The sequence below is a fragment of the Saimiri boliviensis genome, chromosome 4 (genome assembly GCF_048565385.1).
Source record: "Saimiri boliviensis isolate mSaiBol1 chromosome 4, mSaiBol1.pri, whole genome shotgun sequence".
In the NCBI taxonomy this organism is placed as follows: Eukaryota; Metazoa; Chordata; class Mammalia; order Primates; family Cebidae; genus Saimiri; species Saimiri boliviensis.
Window position 1 is genome coordinate 146,346,891 of NC_133452.1, and position 18,879 is coordinate 146,365,769.

Here is an 18,879-nt window from a genome sequence, read left to right on the forward strand (position 1 = left end):
TTGGTTCTACTGGACAGTGGGCAAGGAGAATCCATCAGACTGCAGCAACAGCCTGCATCATTACTGAGTACCACAGGATGCCTTTGCACTTTATTTTTAGAAGTTTACTCCATGGTATTGCATGGTGTTTAAAAGATGAGTTTGGTGTTAAAATTTGGTGTTATAAATCATTGTGTCCTTGTGATGATGCAGGTAAAAAATTGCATTTATATAGCAACAGTTTGGAAAAGGCCTTCTCTTACATTTTCTCATTAGGATTTTACCATGACCCCATCAGATAGACAGGGCAGGCTTGTTATCTTTGAGAGAACAAAGCATGGCACATACGAATTTTGCCAAGGCCAAATAATTCCTAAACGGTCGTCTGCTATGCTTCCTAAAAGTGGTTTTGATGATGGAGGTACAGTCTCAAAATAAAGATGAAGTACTGGAAAGAGGCGAGCAAGCTCCTTATGACACATCCTCACACCTCCATTTCCTTAGCTTTGAAGCAGATGTCCCAAGGATGTTTCTGTTTGAATGGCAAATGAGAGAGTTTCGTAGGTAGCGAAGATCTGTGTCTGTTAGAATTCAGACTCTGGTGCTTTGATGTCTAAGACCTTCCTACAGAAAACCTTTGCAAAACTTGTTTTTTTTTGATCTCTTGATCAACCACTGCTCTATTAACAGCTTTTCCAGAGAAGGGAAGTGGAGGGGAAGACTGGAGTAAATTTGCACAAATATATATCTACTTGTGCACAGGGCTATACATTTGTCAGCTTACTTCTTTTCACAACATGTACTCATGATCTTTATTCTGTTAGCACTTTTATGTAAGTACCATGCGCTAACCGATTGCGCCACTGGAGCTCTCTGTTAGCACTTTTATATCAATAGTTAAATGCTGAGGTCTTTAAAGAATATCATTTTATTCTACACTTTTTACTTGGTTAAAGGCATACTTTTACTCTTTGTAGTTTAATTTTGTATACCTAGAAGCCAAAGAGCAGCTCTTGAAAGCCAACCAGAAATTTTAACAAACACGTTCAGTATCTAAATCATGGCCCTGTTTCATCCATGAATCGTCCATGCTTGTCTCTGCTAGTTTTGAAATTCTGCGTTGTACTCTGTGTGTTTTGGCATTCACATTGCTTGGCAGTTGATGGTCTGTCTTCTGTGTGTATGATAACTTTTCTTCTCCATGTTCTTATGGTACAGTCTTTTGGAAGACATTTGAAGAATTAATTACCAAATTTAACATTTATGCTTCATTTAAACAATATCCCAACTTCCTTCTCTGTTTAGAAACAGGCAAGGATGTTTTTCGTAATTTGATTTTAGAGTTTGGTTTATATGTTCATCTTAACTTCAGAATCCTTAGGATTTGAAGAAATGCATCTTAAAATCAAGGAGGGAAATGCTGCTCTATAGTTGGCTTTCATGCTTTTAATACATTTTTATTGAAGTTAAGGCTACATATAAAATTTACCATCTTTACCATTTTTAAGTGTATAGTTCAGTGGTAATAAATACATTTATATTCTTTTCTTCCCCCTTCATCCCTCTCTCCCTTCTAAAATGGGAAGATTTTCTCAGGCCAGCACAGAAGGCTGCTGCTGGAGTTTCCAGGAACAATCCAAGGCTGAATTTTTGCTTTCATTTTTGACAAAATTAACAAAATCTTACCTATTTTACAGATAGAATATAATTGTCCCAGGAGAGAAAAGGGTAACGAAGCATTTTTCAGAATTTTTAGTTCGATACTGCACTCCGAACCATTCACAGAGATAGGGAACACAAGAATAAGTTTAAAAAGGAGAATGAAGATGATTCGGATTTGCACGTTTGAATCATGGTATGAGTGCCCAAGACCAAGTGGGATGTAGAAGTTTTGAGCTCAGCAGAATGAGTTGAACTATAGTAGTAGATTTTTGAGACCGTAGGTGAGCCATGAAGTAGATTACATAGACCAGATGTGTAAGAATAGAAAATCGAATTGACCCTGTACTGTTTATTGAAAATACTATCTTTTTCTCATGTACGTTAATGATATCTTTCTCATAAATTAGGTGACCATATATAGACGAGTCTGTTTTTTTGTATCTTTATTCTGTTCCTTGTGTTAATTTTTCTCTTCTCATACCAATATCGCACTGTCTTAATTCCTTTAGTTTTATAATAAGGCTTGATATGTGGTATGTAATCTCAAAATTGTTCTTGAGACTTTCTTAGCTATTAATGGCCCTTCACATTCCCATATAAATTTTAAAATCAGTTTGTCTGTTTCCACAAAAAACAAAAACAAACTTGCTGGCCTTCTGATTGGAATTGCATTAAATCTAGAGATCAATTTGGAAAGGATTTACATCTCAGCCATAATGAGCGTTTCAGTTCAAGAATGTGGTATTTACCTAGGCCTTCTTTAATAACTCTCAATCATATAGTTTTTTTGTGTATCTTGAATATTTTTATTAGATTAATTTTAGATATTGAAGTTTCTGATGCTGTTATAAATGGCATTATTAGTTTTTAAAAATTTCAATGCCTAATTGGTTTTTGCTGATATATAGCATACCATTGATTTTTATTTGTATCCAACAACCTTGCAAATTTACATGTTAATTCAAGTAGCTTTTTTGTATGGCCTTTTGAAATTTCTGTGAATATAATCTATAATATTAGCTTTATTTTTTCCTTTTCAATTCTATTTTTTGCTTCTCTTTTTCTTATTTTATTGTGCTGGCTAGGACATCCAGGACAATGTTGAAATCATTCAGATTTCTGTCAGATTTTTTTAATCTCAGGGGTAAAGATTTAATATTTCATCATTAAGGATGATGATTGCTCTAAATGTTTTTGTAGATACTCTTTATTAGATAAAGGAAATTCTTATCCATTGCTAGTTTTCTAAGAGTTTTTTTTTTTTTTTTTTTTTTTTGAGATGGAGTTTCGCTCTTGTTACCCAGGCTGGAGTGCAATGGCGCGATCTTGGCTCACCGCAACCTCCGCCTCCTGGGTTCAGTCAATTCTCCTGCCTCAGCCTCCTGAGTAGTTGGGATTACAGGCACGAGCCACCATGCCCAGCTAATTTTTTGTATTTTTAGTAGAGACGGGGTTTCACCATGTTGATCAGGATGGTCTCAATCTCTCGACCTTGTGATCCACCCGCCTTGGCCTCCCAAAGTGCTAGGATTACAGGCTTGAGCCACCACGCCCGGCCTTCTAAGAGTTTTTTAAAATTAGGAATTGGCCTGGATTTATCAAATGTTTTTTCTGAATTTTGGGACAATCATATAATTTTTCTCCATATAATGCTATGTGTCTGCCATATGAAATGACTTAAATGTTATACTAACTTCATGTCCCTGGAACAAGTTCAACTTGTGATTTATTATTCTTTTTATATCAGGCTGGATTCAAAGACCATATCTGATAACTGTTATCTGGATCACCTATGAGTCTATGTCCATTATCTGTTTGTTCCCTTGATTTTTCCTTATTTGGTTTTATTTCCTGGCAAGCCTGCTAATTTTCCATTTATGAAATTCTGGACATTATTTAAGAAAAAAGTTATAGATACTACTATCTCCTTCCAGACTAGATTCAATGTTCTACTGTAAGGCAGACAAATCACCTTTTTCTTTTTGTTCCAGTTTAGGCAGGGTCTAAGGATATATTAAGGCTTATCTGTTTCTGGTTTTCCTTTATTCTAGAGTTTAGCCCTTCAGCTGTTAAGTCTAGGATGCTGGGCATATTGGCTCACATCTGTAATTCAGCACTTTGGGAGGCCGATGTGGGATGATTTACTGAGCCCAGGAGTTCAAGATCAGCCTGGGAAACATAATAAGATGCTGTCTCTACAAAAATAAAACAAATTAGCCAGGTGTGGTGGCTTGTGCCTTTAATATCAGCTACTCAGGAGACTGAGGTGGGAGAACTGCTTGATCCTGTAAAGTCAAGGCTGCAGTGAGCTATGATTGCACCACTGCATTCTAGCCTAGGCAACAAAGCAAGAACTTGTCTCAAAAACCTTCTTTTAATTTTAAAAATCTTTTAAGAACAACATAAAAGTGGCTGGGCACAGTGGCTTAGGCCTGTAATCCCAGCACTTTGGGAGGCTGAGGTGGGCAAATAATGAGGTCAAGAGATCAAGACCGTCCTGGCCAACATGGTGAAATCCCGTCTCTACTAAAAAAATACAAAATTTAGCTGGGCGTGGTGGCATGCGCCTGTAGTCCCAGCTACTTGGGAGGCTGAGGTAGGAGAATTGCTTGAACCCAGGAGGCAGGGGTTGCAGTGAGCTGAGATCGCACCACTGTACTCCAGCCTGGTGCCTGGTGACAGAGTAAGACTCTGTCTCCAAAAAAAAAAAAAAACAAAAAACCCCAAAACATAAAACAAGTCTGGAATGTTTACAAGAGCCCCTCTTTCTGGTGGACTCTGCACTCAATTTTTTTTAGCTCCCCAGCACTGTGAGACTGCCAAAACCTCTGCTTTGCTTTTGAGCCTCTACACAGTTTCTTTCTGCTTGTTTTCTCAACTCCTCATCCCATGTAAACACAGCTTAATATCTGGCAAATATCTCAAATGGAAATGTTGGAGTTCAAGGAGGCCAGGACTTGAAGAGCCAAAGTCCTAGAGGAAAGGGACTACATAGAAGTGATCCAGGCTTCTATGAGATCACTTTTATGAGCTCATTTCCATGAAGCTCCCTTTTTTGGTGGCGGTGGTGGGCGGGGGGGGGGGGTGCGCGGTGGAGGGGGACTTTAGCTCTTCTCACACACTAGCTGCCTTGAATATTGATTTTCTCCTTAGCCAGTGATATTGTGTAAAGCTCTAGGCTGCTACCACTTTCTGTTTGGTGTCTGTGCCTCATATTAGAAAATATCACATGCCCTGAAAGGAAAAGGCAGCAGCAAACACAAGGCTCGCCTTCATGCATTTTCTTTCTCCCTGAGGTCATGACCCACTCAGCGTTGCCTTGCTTGGTTGCTCTAAGAGGACTTCAAACAAGTTTGGTTTTTTTGTTAATCCAGTTTTTAGTTTGATACATCATGACCAGAAGCTCAAGTCTTTGAAGTATAGTATGTTTTATCATTTTCATTTGGAAATCTTTTTAATGCATCCCTACAAATGTTGACATTTGGTTCAGTAATGAAATGGCATAGTCCTGGAAATAAGATCTGGACCTGGTGGTTGATCCAGTTCCAGGGTGAAGGAGAGTAGTTTAAAAGAGCATTACCTATGGACTGATTGCTCTGTAAAATCTGTTGGATTTTAATGTTGCCTGCTGAGATGAAGATAAAAGTTCACCCTTTTAGATACCTGAGACGGGTTTCTTTTTTGAGGAGAAGGGCAAATTTGAGAAAGCCAGGATGGGAGAACACTATTATAGTTTGGGCAGAAGGAAACCAAAGCCTTTTATCCCCGTGCCCAACCACACCTTTTTCTCTTTCTGGGTCTGGCTTTCACAGGTATGATCCTTAGGGACTCCTGAAATCTTACTGCTGACTTGATAATCTCTGGCTCCTTCTGTGTGGGCCTCAGGCAAGCAGTGAGCTTTTCAGTATTTGTTCCTTTGCCCTTGAAAACGGGATAATACAAGTGACCCGTGGTTCAGGTTATGTAACTGGTTAGTTTCCTCTTCATAGTCAAGGGCATATGCCTTATACCTAGAACAATCTATTTGAAAAAAAAAAAAAACTGCTCTAGGAGCTATCAGACCTTATTTATCAGCCTATGTTTTATTCTTTGTAAGGCACAGGGTAGAAGAGAATGTTTCAGAGAGGAATTAAAGTTATCATAAAGAATCATATACTCTCAAAAGAATGCTAAAACATTTTATGCTGGTGGGGAGAGTCAGGAGGTGATGGGCAGAAGACACTGTTGTTTGGGAACTGCTTATCTTCTTGGTAAATGTGAAGGGAAGAGAAAACAGGTTTTTATTTCTGGCAACTATGCCTTATATATTTATCATTCATGCTTAGAAACAGATCGCTTTGGTTACTTGCGTCTCCATATGAGGCTGTCCAGCTTTGTGGGAGGCAGCCATGCCAGTGGTTAAGATTACTTTGTAGCCCCATGAATAGGTACACCTACTGTGTACTGGTAAAAACTAAAAAAACTTTAAAAAAAGATTACTTTGTAAAACATCTTTTTAAATAAAGATAATTTAATAACACTTTTACTATTTCATTTCCCCACCTTGGACAGGAATGTGGAAATGTAGGGTTGGTGATGAGAACCAAAACATGTAAGATTTTCAGGTAACATGTTTAAAAGATAGCCAGGGTTGGGCATGGTGGCTCACACCTGTAACCCCAGCACTTTGGGAGGCCGAGGCTGGCAGGTCATTTGAGTTAAGGAGTTCAAGACTAGCCTGACTGACTGTTGAAACCCTGTCTCTACTAAAATATAAAAATTAGCTGCGTGTGGAGGCATGCACCTGTAATTTCAGCTACTCAGGAGGCTGAGGCAAGAGAATCACTTGAACCCAGGAGGCGCAGGTTGCAGTGAGCCAAGGTCATGCCACTGCATTCCAGCCTAGGTGACAGAGCAAGACTCCCTCTCAAAAAATAAATAATAAGTAAGTCAATTAAAAATAACAAGTGGAACTCTGCTCTTGATCACTAGTGAAGGTTAGAGTATACCCCAGTGTGTGGAAGCTTTGTTGTGTTTATGTGGCCAAAGAGAACAGACTGGGTAGCCATGAATTTGTATAAAGTTATCATCCTCTTTCTCCTCTTACCCTGCCTTGGACATACAGAACCAAGACTTCCAATAGCTACTTGGACTTGATCTTACCTGCAATTCTGTTTATTAGCCTAATTCAATGACTCCCTGAGGGTTAAGCCAATCCATAAGACACATTGACTTGTGGAGCTGCCTACATTTGGTTTGCACTCTTTTAGGGGGAGGAGCAAGAAATCTTGAAAGCACATAGCTTTCAACCCTAAGTTCACAAAACAGGCACAGGTAGTACTGCTCATGTTTCATGGAGAGGTAGTGTGGCTTTAGCTCCTTGACTCACAAAGTGTGCTGCTTAGACCAGCAGCATCAGCATCGCGGGGGAACCTGTTAGAAATACAGATTCTCAGGCCCCTCCCCAGACTTACTGAATCAGAAGCCCCAGGGGTGACGGGCAGCAATCCATGTGTTAACAAGCCCCCCAGGGGATTCCGATGCAGGCTATGCTTGAGAGCCACTGGTAAAAGAGCATGTACAACATGTGAGCCAGACTGCCTGGGTCCATTTTCCAGCTCTGGCCTTGCTGGCTGTGTGACCACATTCAAACCACTTAATCTCAATCTCTCTCTCTCTCTCTCTCTTTTTTTTTTAAGGTTGGGTTTTGCCCTGTCGCTCAAGCTGGGTGCAGTGACACAATCTCAGCTCACTGCAACCTGCACCTCCCAAGCTCAAGCGATCCTCCCACCTCAGCTCATCCCCAGCTAATTTTTTGTATTTTTTGTAGAGACAGGGTATTGCCATGTTGCCCAGGATGGTCTCAAACCCCTGGGCTCAAGTGATCTGCCTGCTTCAGCTTCCCAAAGTGCTAGGATTACAGGCATGAGCCACATGCCCAGCCCACTTAATCTCTTTGTGCCTCAGTTTCTTCATCTGTAAACCTGTAGTAGCATTAATAGTATTTACCTCTTACGATTGTTATGAGGCGTTAATGTATGTAAGTGCACTTAGAACAGTCACATAGTAAATACCATGTGAGGGTTTGCTATGTTAACATTTTAACAGCAAAGTGATTTATATTGGTTTGTTAAAGATGAAATAGCCCCTACAGAATCAAGGTACCTTTGGCATTTGAAACATCTCTTCATATCCTGCTAGCCATTGGGTAATACCAAAGAGTGTAAAAAAAAAAAAAAATGTAAGCGTAGCCAAATATATAATAATAATGTTCATTCATCTTTGTTACTCAAATTTGTATGTGTCACGTATGCAGCAGTTTACCCTTGTTTGTAGAACTCTATTTTCAAATGTGTGATGCCTTTTCTATCTTTCTAATGTTAAAAGTTTAAACATAATCTATACTGTCTCTTACATAAGGAAAAAGTAAAAAGCACGGGTTTGACTCCTTAATTTTATAAAATGGAAATGAATTTTTTTTTACTTTCATTCTGTTGGAAAATTGACTTTTTCTTATTGCAGAAAGTCAGTTCCTCAGTGTGTGAATGTTGTTTTGTATCTTAATTTAACATCAAGTCCAGATGCACAAAGGCAGAGGAATGTGTGATGAAGAAATAAACAAAAGACCACAGGGTCAGGTTACTGAGTATTTCATAGATCTGCTTATTTTATATATATAAATGCCGCTTTATTGAGAGCATTTTTCTAGCAAAATGGTTAGTAGTAAACACTGTTGTACTTTGACCTGGGCATTGTGACCTTGATGGGTGTGTGATTTGTCAGGAAAGGGTCAAAGCCTGTCCACCAGGAGTTCAAGCGCTTCCTACCCTTTTCTGAGGGCAAAGGAAAGAAAGGCCTGCTGTGTTTTGCCAATGGTGCTCTCTGCCTCCCGGCCCAATGGCATATCCCTGATGTGACCATGTGCCTTGGAGACTGTGTGATAGGAGAGACACACAGGGATAAATCTTGCCCACAAACACCAACACTTGCAGGCACTTTCCTGCACACACCTCTCATTCCTACCTGACCCTGATGGGGGAGGCCCACTGGTGATCTTTTTTATTCATTCATTCATTCATTCATTCATTCATCCAAAACAGCAGACCACAATTTGGGCCATGGCAATGGTAGGGGGACACCTCCTTCCTCTCCCACCCCCCACAGCTAAAGGACTGGATAGAGGTTGTCTTTGTGAGTGGCTTTCTGACTCGTCAACTCTAATGCCAGGGTGAATTTTTGAAATTGCCCAGAAATCTCTTATTAGATGTATTAATTTGTTAAGAACCTCATTTGCCCAGGATGACCACACTATGAGAAATGTCATGCTCTGGGGCTGGAATTACATGGAAAAGAGTAACACTGTTACCGCCTTGAAGATCGGAAGCATATTCACCATGCAAATGTAGGGTCTGAGTTAGTTGACAACAAAATAGTCAATAACTGCATTCAAAATTATCTTCCCTTGTTTCAAGATTTTCTTTCATGGTTTGCCACCTTAAGAATATGTCACCTCAGTAGGAAGGTTCAAATAATCCAGGCATGGTGATGATTTTGGCCAGTCTCTAGGATTCTTTATCTACCAGTGACACACATTTTAGGTGAGAGCATCTGCCCAATTGAGATTTAGAAGGGCAAGCTTATTTTTCACCTGACAAAATCAGATGCATCATCTTCAAGGCTATACTTTTACAGTCCGCAGACTAGGAAGGTCGTGTATCTCCGAGGAAACGTCAATCGATGCAGGTCAGACCAGAACTGTTCTAGTGATTTACCGTCAATAGTACCTCTTCAATATCTGAGTTATTGGGAGCTTTGAGGGTGAACCCATGAAGTTGTACCTTAAAGCTTCATTCCTTTTTCAAGTTCCTCTCCCTGATGGTGTGAACGTGTTAGTGATGTCATGCTGGACACACAGAGCATTCTGCTTGGAAGGAGGAGCAGGGTAAGACGGGGAGGGTCAGCAGGGCTCCACCACAATGTCACTGTCTGCAATCAACACCAGACATCGCAGGCACTTTCCTGCACGCACCTCTCATTCCTACCTGACCCTGATGGGGGAGGGCCACTGGTGATCTTTTTATCTATCTATCTGTCTGTGTATCTATCCATCCATCCATCCATTCAGAGACAGGGTCTCATTCTGCCACCTCAGCTGGAGTGCAGAGGTGCAGTCATGACTCACTGCAGCCTCCACCTCCCTGGACTTAGGCGATCCTCTCATCTCAGCTTCCCAAGTAGTTGAGACTACAGCAGTGCACTACCATGCTTGGCAAACTTTTGTATTTTTTGTAGAGACAAGGTTTCACCATGTTGCCCGGGCTGGTCTCAAATTCCTGGTCTCTGGCAATCCTCCCGCCTCAGCCTCCCAAAGTTCTAGCATTATAGGAATGAGCCACCACATCCAACCTTCCCAGCTGGTGATTTTTAACCTGTGCCTGCCCTGTGTATCTTACCGTATTTTCTGTATCCAGCTGACTTTAGCATTTGTATGTGGTAGATTTCGGTCCCTTACATTGTTCTGAGCCCTCATATAGTACTTTCAGGCTATGCTCTGTCTGCTTCATGATTCTACTTTTTAGATACATGACAGCTAAGGGCCTGGGCTCTGATGAAATTCCATTTGTCCCACTTAGCCATGTGACCTTGAGACCCTCTCTGGGGCTCAGCTGTAGAAGAGACAGCCTAGGTCCTGCCTTTTCCGGCTGTGCTGAGGATAGAGGCTGTTGACACAATCAGTATTCCCTGATCCTCTATTCCACTTGGTCCGGTTATCTTAAGTCCATGCTCAGCCTCACTTCCCTTCTAAAGACCTCAAGCATCATAGATCTAAACATCGAAGTCCAAGCCTGCCTCGCTGCCTTAGGACCACAGAGAGCATTCATCTTTCAAGGCACAGTCGCTAGACTGCAGTTGTTGACCTCACAGGTTCTTAAGCAGTAAGAACAGGCAATATTCTCATTATACAGTTAGAAAAGTGTGCTACAGAACAATGCAAATTCATGGGCCCCAAAGTGACTCGGTAGCAGAGTCGGGATGGAAACTGGGCTTCCCACATCCATGAATCCACACTGACCCTGTAGGTACAATTGCCTCATGTCGTGATGGGTCATCCTCATCTTCCGCCTTTGCCCTGAGTTTAACTTTTGATTTCATGTTCTCTCTCTTTAATTCATTCCTTCTCTTTCTGCTCTTCTCTGTTCTCCTCCTCCTCCTCGGATGATGTGCGTCTGTCTCTTTCCCCACTTTCTCTTGGACGAGGCTGCCATTTTCTTTATCACAAAGCCTGCTCTTTAAAAATAAAAGTGCATTCTAGTCATTCCGCCAGCTATGTGACACTCATGCTTTGAATTGTATTTTTCTGTATCCTTATTATAAATCCTTAAAATGTAGGCGCCTAATGTAGTCATCAGAAGGAACTCAGCAGTCGCTCCATGCACTCTTGGGCCCTGCCTCAAGGGCAGCCTTACCCCTGAGATTCCCACCGGGTCTTGATGCTGGAGAGTGCCAGCCACATTCTGCCCGTGACACCCACGTGTGCTGTGCTTCCTCTGGAACTGGGGCTACTTTCCCACAGTGCTGTCTGTACCGTCTGTGTTATTGCTGGATAAGGGTCTTCTGTGACCTTCCAGAACAGAACTATGTCGTCTTACATCTGAACTTCAAAGCCTTGGCCTTCCAATCTCTGCTTGCTGTTTTCCACAGACCACCCCCCCCCCAGCCCCTCAACCCCCCCGTCTGCCTGCTCACAGTTGTTACCTCAGTGATGGGGGGTAATTTGTCAACAGGGGGTGTGACGCATCCACATTGGAGAGAGCTTTCAACAGGGCAGGCCAGAACGTGGTCTCCCGCAGACTCTGTTAAGCAGCTGAGTAAACGACTTTTAGCTGTGCCTACTGTTTATACTTGGAGAAGATGACAATAGAGTTCCCTTCTCCCTCTAAGTGGCCATGGAGGCAGGAAAAACTGTTCGCTCCTCCTCTGAGAAATCTAACCATTTTAACTTGATGTTTCACTAGCTTCCTAAGTACTTGATGGATTAGAAATGAAGTTCATTCATTCATCGCAGGTTGTCTTTGGTAATAATCTCAATGGGACAGTATGTTAGGATGGAAAGCTCTTTGAATCCACGGGGAGCTAAGTCCTGTTCTTTCACTTACTAGCTTGAGATCTGGACCACATGACCATAGTTTCATGTCTGAGTCTCAAGTTCCCCAGCTGTAAGGTGGAGACAGTGACACTCTGCCTAGCTTTTAGGATTGGTATAAGGACCGAGCAAAGAGATAGTAGATGAAGGCACTTTGCAACTTACTTAAATGTATGCTCATCTTAAATTTTGTGCTTAATTTTAGTCATTTTTCTATCTCTGTAAGATATTGCAGCAAAATAGTTCCAATACCAGGAGCTTTAAGTCTTTCCATGGTCAAAATAGAGCCCTCCCTGTCTTGGGAATCCCAGGCATCTCATTCTAGTGGCCGTGGGATGGATACACAGATTCAGATTGTCCCTAAAGCACAAAAGTGACCGTCCCCTAACACTGACCTATCATAAAATGCAGGGGGACAGGAGACCCTCACCCCGTCATCCCACAGTTCCTGGGATTATGTTAGTTAAAAACCGTGAAAAAATGTCAGTCGTCCCTGTGGAGCCTAATGGAAGGAGTGGATTCTATGACTTTGCCCCAAAGAACCCCAGCCGTAGCTCACAGCTGTGCTAGGATGAACTTTAAAATCACTCAGCATCTACCCCCGGCTACACAGTCCATGTGAGGAAGAACTGGATATTCACTGCAGACCATTCAGAGGCCTTAATTAAAACAGTAGATGATTCCTCGGGCGTGTGACGTGGCTTCTTGTTTCTCCTCATTTCAAAGAAACAAACATGAAGATTTTCAGTCCCAGTTAAAAAAAAAAAAAAAAAAAAAAAAAAAAAAAAAGCAAAAAACGAGCAAAGCCCAATTTGTAAATGCTCATACGGATCCTGATTTTTATCTTTTTTTAATCCTGTTCCTCACCATCTCCTGCTTTCCCTGTTTTTAGAGCTTATTAGCCACAAGGTAAGCGATTCACTAATAGTATCATAAATAAATTCTTAAAATATGATAATAGAAGAAGTATTAAAATTTAAGCACCACTGCACTGCAGCCTAGGTGACAGAGTGAGACCCAGTCTCAAATCAATAAAAAAGTAACAATTTTTAAAAACCCATTTATTTGTAATTTATCGTACTTCCAAATAGATCTGTCATGAGCAGCACTGGCAAGATTTTGGGTAAAGTTGAGAGGGTCTGCCCGTGTCCAGGTGAAAGCTGATTTCTGTGAAGCGCCTTATCAGGTGTTTCTGTCTCTCCTAGTTGTGTCATGCCTGTGTCCTGGGTGATGCCATGCCTCTCAGAGCCATGGCAGGCCACCATGCATGCGCCTCACAGGTGGATGTGATCTCACTCGGGCATCGCTTATCCTGACGCTGAGACGGGACAGAGTGGGAAAGAGCTTCGGGCAGTGCGCTACTCACTGGGCCATTTTTTCTTTCTTTCAGAGACTCTGACCTATTTCTGTTGGACACCCGCGTTGTGTGGGCCTCAGAAGAAGGCTGGCTGGAATTTGACATCACGGCCACTAGCAATCTGTGGGTTGTGACCCCACAGCATAACATGGGGCTTCAACTGAGCGTGGTGACGCAAGATGGTAAGTTACCATCCAACAAGCTTCCAACGTCCAGCAAGGAATCAGTTTCACGCGTTTCCCTTACAGCAGTTGTGATAGGACCGTGGGCTACAGTCAAGTCCTCAGCTTCAGGATGGCCTCATTTACTGCTCCCCCATGACTTGCACTGAGAACCAAAACCTTTTCCAGAGGCCTCCTAGAGAGGAATTGAAAACAGGCTTGGGCCACTTGGAGACAGGAGGGTGGGAATATTTTCAGGAGTGTGGGCGGTGGGAGGACAGCTTTCCCAGTCAGAGGCAGGTTGTGGGGATGCCGTGAGTGAGAGAGAGGAAGGCGCATCTGTTGAAATCCTGACAGATAAGTAGGTTTGCAGTACCCTCTCCTCCTGCAGCATCAGAGCTAGCAGCTTGAGATCCCCACTGCTGATCTGTCCCCCAGGGAGGACACAGTAACTGCAAACTCATAGTCTAGCAGAAACAGGAGCCCCCAGGAGTTCACGCCACTCCTTCACATGATTCTGGAACTTGGAAAGGAGTGCTTTGATTCTGCCAAAAGGTGCCATCCCACGGGTGCCAGCCAAGGTTTGGGGATGCATGATGCTCTTTTTTATGTTCGTTCTTGATTATAAACACTTGGGAAACTAGGAAGTATCCCTTAACTGTTGTAGCTACGGGAGTAAGTTTCTGCAGAATAAAAAGACGCATGCTTTGATTTGCATTAAAGGAGTCCACATCCACCCCCGGGCCGCCGGCCTGGTGGGCAGAGACGGTCCTTATGACAAGCAGCCCTTCATGGTGGCTTTCTTCAAAGTGAGTGAGGTCCACGTGCGCACCACCAGGTCAGCCTCCGGCCGGCGCCGACAACAGAGTCGTAATCGCTCTACCCAGTCGCAGGACGTGGCACAGGTCTCCAGTGCTTCAGGTGGGTTTGTGGGGAGCCTGTATTTCCAGGAATCCTTCTTGGTCTCAGTGAGAGCAAAAGTTGTGTCCAAAGTCTCAGATGTTGAGCAGCTTCTGCACAGCAAATCCAAAGGCGTGTAGGTGTGATATGCATAATGGTACCTTGCACAGTCACAGAATGTCTGTGTGGGTTCCGAGGGCCCTCAGCGCAGAACGCTTGTTACCTGAAGACTCAGGCTGTAGGCATCGTGACTGCCTGTTTATCCACACAAGCATCTTTCCGTTTGGTTAGATTTCTCCAACTCTTTTTTGAATTTCCATCAAAACCCAGGGAGCACCGAGATTCTTTTTTCCTAGTTGTGTTATGCTGGGGAGTTATGATATACAAGCACACTTGGTCACTTGTGTAATATGAACTTACATTTGTCAGTGCTCTTGGCTGGAAGGGAAGAAAAGTCAAACACCCTCTAGGATGGATTGCACTGGCTCACTTAACGGAGAGGTTCAGGGGTTCTATCTTTAGGAATGGCTGGATCCATGGGCTCAGATGATATCAGGAATCTCTCTCTTTTTCTGTTTTTCTATTTCTCTTTGTTGGTGGAATTCTTAGTAAAAACTATCTGTAATATGATGGCCAGGAAGGCAACCAGTGGTTCCAGGGTTTTGTTACCCTTGGCAACCTCAACATCAGGCAGAACCCTTCTTCAGCAGAAATCCAGGGCACGACTCCGGTTGGCTTGGCTGGGATTGTGTCCCCGACCCTGAAGTACACTGCTGGGTGGGGAGTGCTCTGATTGGCCAGACCTGAACTGTGTGCCCACCCTGGAGCTAAAGAATGAAGGGAGTCCCATTCTGCTCAGAACAGATACATTCAGAGGGAGAGAGAGAGGAACTAGCTCTACTGTGCCTGAGTGTCAGCTGAGTGGTCCTTCAGAAATGTTCTCCCCTGGTGGGGTGTGGTGGCTCATGCCTGTAATCCTCGCACTTTGGGAGGCTGAGGTGGGCAGATCACTTGAGGTTGTGAGTTCAAGACCAGCCTGGCTAACAGGGTGAAACCCCATCTGTACTAAAAATACAAAAAAATTAGCTGAGTGTGGTGGCATCTGCCTGTAATCCCAGCTCCTCCAGAGGCTGAGGCAGGAGAGTGTCTTGAACCAGGGAGGCAGAGGTTGCAGTGAGCTGAGATTGGGCCACTGTGCTCTGGCCTGGGCAACAGAGTGAGACTCCATCTCAAAAAAAATAAAAAGTTCTCCCCGTTGCCTTTTTAGGAAGTGGCATGGAAGTCCACCCGTGGAAGCCCAGAGGAAGGGAAAGGGGAGGGGATAGTCCCTCCCGACAGCCAGTCCCATAGCAGTTAGGATCGAATGGCAACCCAGACGCTTCTGACTGTAATGCCAGTGCTTGCAAGTTCTGGGGTCCTTTGGCTGTTTAAATAGCGTGAGAATCACGCATAATGGTAAAGATTGGCAGTGGGATTTGCAGTCAGAGACCTTGTTTTTCTCATTGCTACCCTGTGATTTTGGACACATTTAATCCATTTCAGCTTCCATTTACTCATCTGTAAGATGCGGATGATGAATGCCTTGCAGATTTCCTGGGATTAAATGAAAAGCATCAAAATCTGGCTCATAATATCACTCGAAGATTATTTATATACCATTGTAGGAAGTAGGTTCTCAGGGCATATGTTGGGATCCCTGGAAAAGAAGTAAAGTAATTCTGGAAGATGCATTAATTCTTCCAGGTAATTGTAGAGAAATGTCCTTTTTGGTGGCCAGAGTTAATGCAATTCCCCAAATTACCTATTTCTTCTTTGGGAAGCAGTGTCTCCATTTTGGGTTCCGACTTAACTAAGCTGTCTCTTTCACCGGTAACTTGGATATGGAACTTGAGAGTCCACCACCCAGTGTGATGTGACATTTTGCTTCCTGTCATCCTGGTGTTTCTTGGAAGCGTTGCTCACAGCATGGGTGTTCCTGTATTCCCCACTAGAAACAGTCAGGGTTGGGGTTTTTGAAAAAAAGAAGAAATGCCTGCTTTCCTTTATTCACTTCAGAGGCGGCCTGCTGAATAGAGTTAATAATCTCAGTGTTTTCCTTCCGGCTATGATGATGAAGTCTGCCAATGGTAGGCTTCAATTTATTAATGAACTGTGGTCAGTTTGGTACTGGGACCTCAGACATGGAGGCATCTCTTGAAATGTTGATTGCTTTTTAAAATTAAAATTTCACTTGATTTTATTCAGCATCCCCCCACCCGATGCACACACTGAGGTTTTTAAATTGAGAAAACATGTCGTGTCTGATTTTGGTTTTAGCAGTATCAACCAATTATTATTTTCCAAGTCCCTTTCAACTTTTTTCAATTTGATGAGTTTAAATTAAATATGGATATTAATGTTGATCTAATTGGTAACAAGGTCAAGTGTCTCTGTTTTTCCCTGGTCTCCCCCACCACCCACCTCCCAAGCCACTACTTCCAAATTTGCACTGTCCCTTTCAACAGTACAAAGGCAAAAGGGTTCATATCAAATCCCTCTGGCCTCCTGTATTTAAAGACCCCCAAGAAAGAATGACTACAAAGGATGCTCCCTCTTTCTCATTCTCTTCAAAGATCCTCTAAGCGATCTGAGAAATTGCTCATGTCTGGCCGACTTAAGTGTTCCTTTTTATTTTTGGCACTTTCGTCCTTATTTATTCATCCGTTAATGGCAGCGGACATGCTAAGGAAGAGATTCCTCTCCCAGAAGAGATTTCCGGAGAGATGGCCTGCTACCTGGAGAAACGGGCTGTCTGGTTTTCCTCTCCCTCGGGCTCTCCTTGAGGCCAGATGTTGCTGGGCCTTCGTGAACCAGGTAGATGTTAGAGTAACAGAAAAGTGGTGTGCTCTGGCGTGACCGCAGGCAGACTTTCTGCTTGTAAATCTTTTGGAAGGTGGAAGAAAAAGATTGCTTTGTCTCTCCTGCCCCCTTTTTCCATGGCGTGCTCCCAGGGAATTGATAGTTCTCCACCAAAACCACCACCAGAAGCAGCCCACCAGGAATCATCCTACATCTGGGTGAAGAAGTTAGCATTCATTCATCAAATTGCCTGTCATCAGAATGAAACATGGCAAGGAAATAAGAGGCTATTTTTGGAATTGAGCTGTCTGTGCCTGAGACAGTAAGACTAGCGCACAGCAAGGGAGAGGCCAAGAGCCCCACCGCCCACCAAAATCTACTCGAACATTTGTACTTGGCTTTCAAGCTGGACTTTCCAAACATGTGCACTGGATAGTGGTTTGGATTGACATCTCCCTGGATGGCTTCACTTGCCCTGGCCTCTCTGCAGCTGGCTGCTCTAAATGAAGGCTGGATGTTGGCTGTGCTGCACTCCTCCGGGGGCCTGGCTAGCCTCTGCACGGTATCATTATTGTTTTTACACATGTTTGACTAGTCCTGGTCCTAGCCGTCCTTGCCCCACTGGGGATTTTAACCAATCCGCCAACCTTTCTCAGCCTCTATTTCCTACCAGTCTGCTGCTCGGGCAACATATGTCCTTAGGTTCTGTAGCTACAGTTCAGTGGTCTCTTCTACTTGTTATCATTCACTCTTTATGGTAGCTCTCACGTGGGGTTCACTATTTTATCTTCTGGGGGACTGTGATACCACTTGGCTAATCCATGATAAGGTCCATGAACAAAGGGCCTTGAAGTTCCATTGGGTGATTCTGAATTCTCATTTGGCTAATTTTCCAGGATCTTTCCAAGACCTCTTTTGAGAGGGTGTAGCTAATGCAATTTCAAGTCAGCTGATGAGTCTGAAGTCTGCTCTGCTGCTGTGATGCAGAATTGGTCTTTGTTTTGATAGGTGGCAGTTTGCTTGGAAACATTATCTGCACTTTAATGATTGATGTGAAATTAGAGTAGTCTCTTTCAGTCTTGATGTTTGTGTTGTCTCTACCCAGCTATGCCGACCATCTATGACCCTGCAGCCTCTTGAGACCCTGTCTGTCCTTTGGAATGAGTCTGCCATTGCACCAGTGCCACCTGTTAGCATTTCTTTTTCTTTCTTTTTTCTTGTTTTGAAATGAGCTTCACTCCTGTTGCCCAGGCTGGAATGCCATAGTGCCATCTTGGCTCACTGCAACTTCCACCTCCTGGGTTCAAGCGATTCTCCTGCCTCAGCCTCCCAAGTAGCTGAGATTACAGGCACCCACTACTACTCCCAGCTAATTTTGTATTTTTAGTAGAGATGGAGTTTCGCCATTTTGGTCAGGTTGGTCTCTTAACTCCTGACCTCAAATGATCCACCTGCCTCAGCCTCCCAAAGTGCTGGGATTACAAGTACGGTGAGCCACCATGCCCAGCCAACATTTCTTAGCGTAACTTCTTCTTCCCTCCTTTTCCCACCCACCCAAACATGTATCTTTAAGGACCCTGGGGGGAAATGTGGCTCCAGTACATTTGGGGATGCTTTTGACCTTATTAATAGTTTATATCTTCTGTCCTTTAAGCTTCCCAGTTGGGACCATTCAGTAGGCTTTCATCATAAAGTAACCAGGATTCATTTCTTGCAAAACAACTGTTTGAGTAGTTTATTGTAACTGTGCAATCTTTTGCTGTAGATTTCTAAGAAATCCATCCCAGACTGGGGGTCTTATTATTGCAATGTCCTCACTATTTCGTCGTTGGCTTCCACGGGTTGGGGATGCCAGAGCT

The 18,879-nt window shown here is 43.2% G+C and overlaps 1 protein-coding gene across 1 annotated transcript in view; it reads left to right on the top strand.

Moving 5' to 3' along the window:
• Positions 1-18,879, top strand: part of BMP6 (bone morphogenetic protein 6) — a 164,979-nt gene that overhangs the window by 132,140 nt on the left and 13,960 nt on the right. Inside the window, exons 3-4 of the mRNA XM_003927362.4 lie at positions 13,155-13,303; positions 14,006-14,203. Of these exons, the coding sequence (XP_003927411.2) occupies positions 13,155-13,303; positions 14,006-14,203 (347 nt within the window). The remainder of the gene's footprint in view (positions 1-13,154; positions 13,304-14,005; positions 14,204-18,879) is intronic.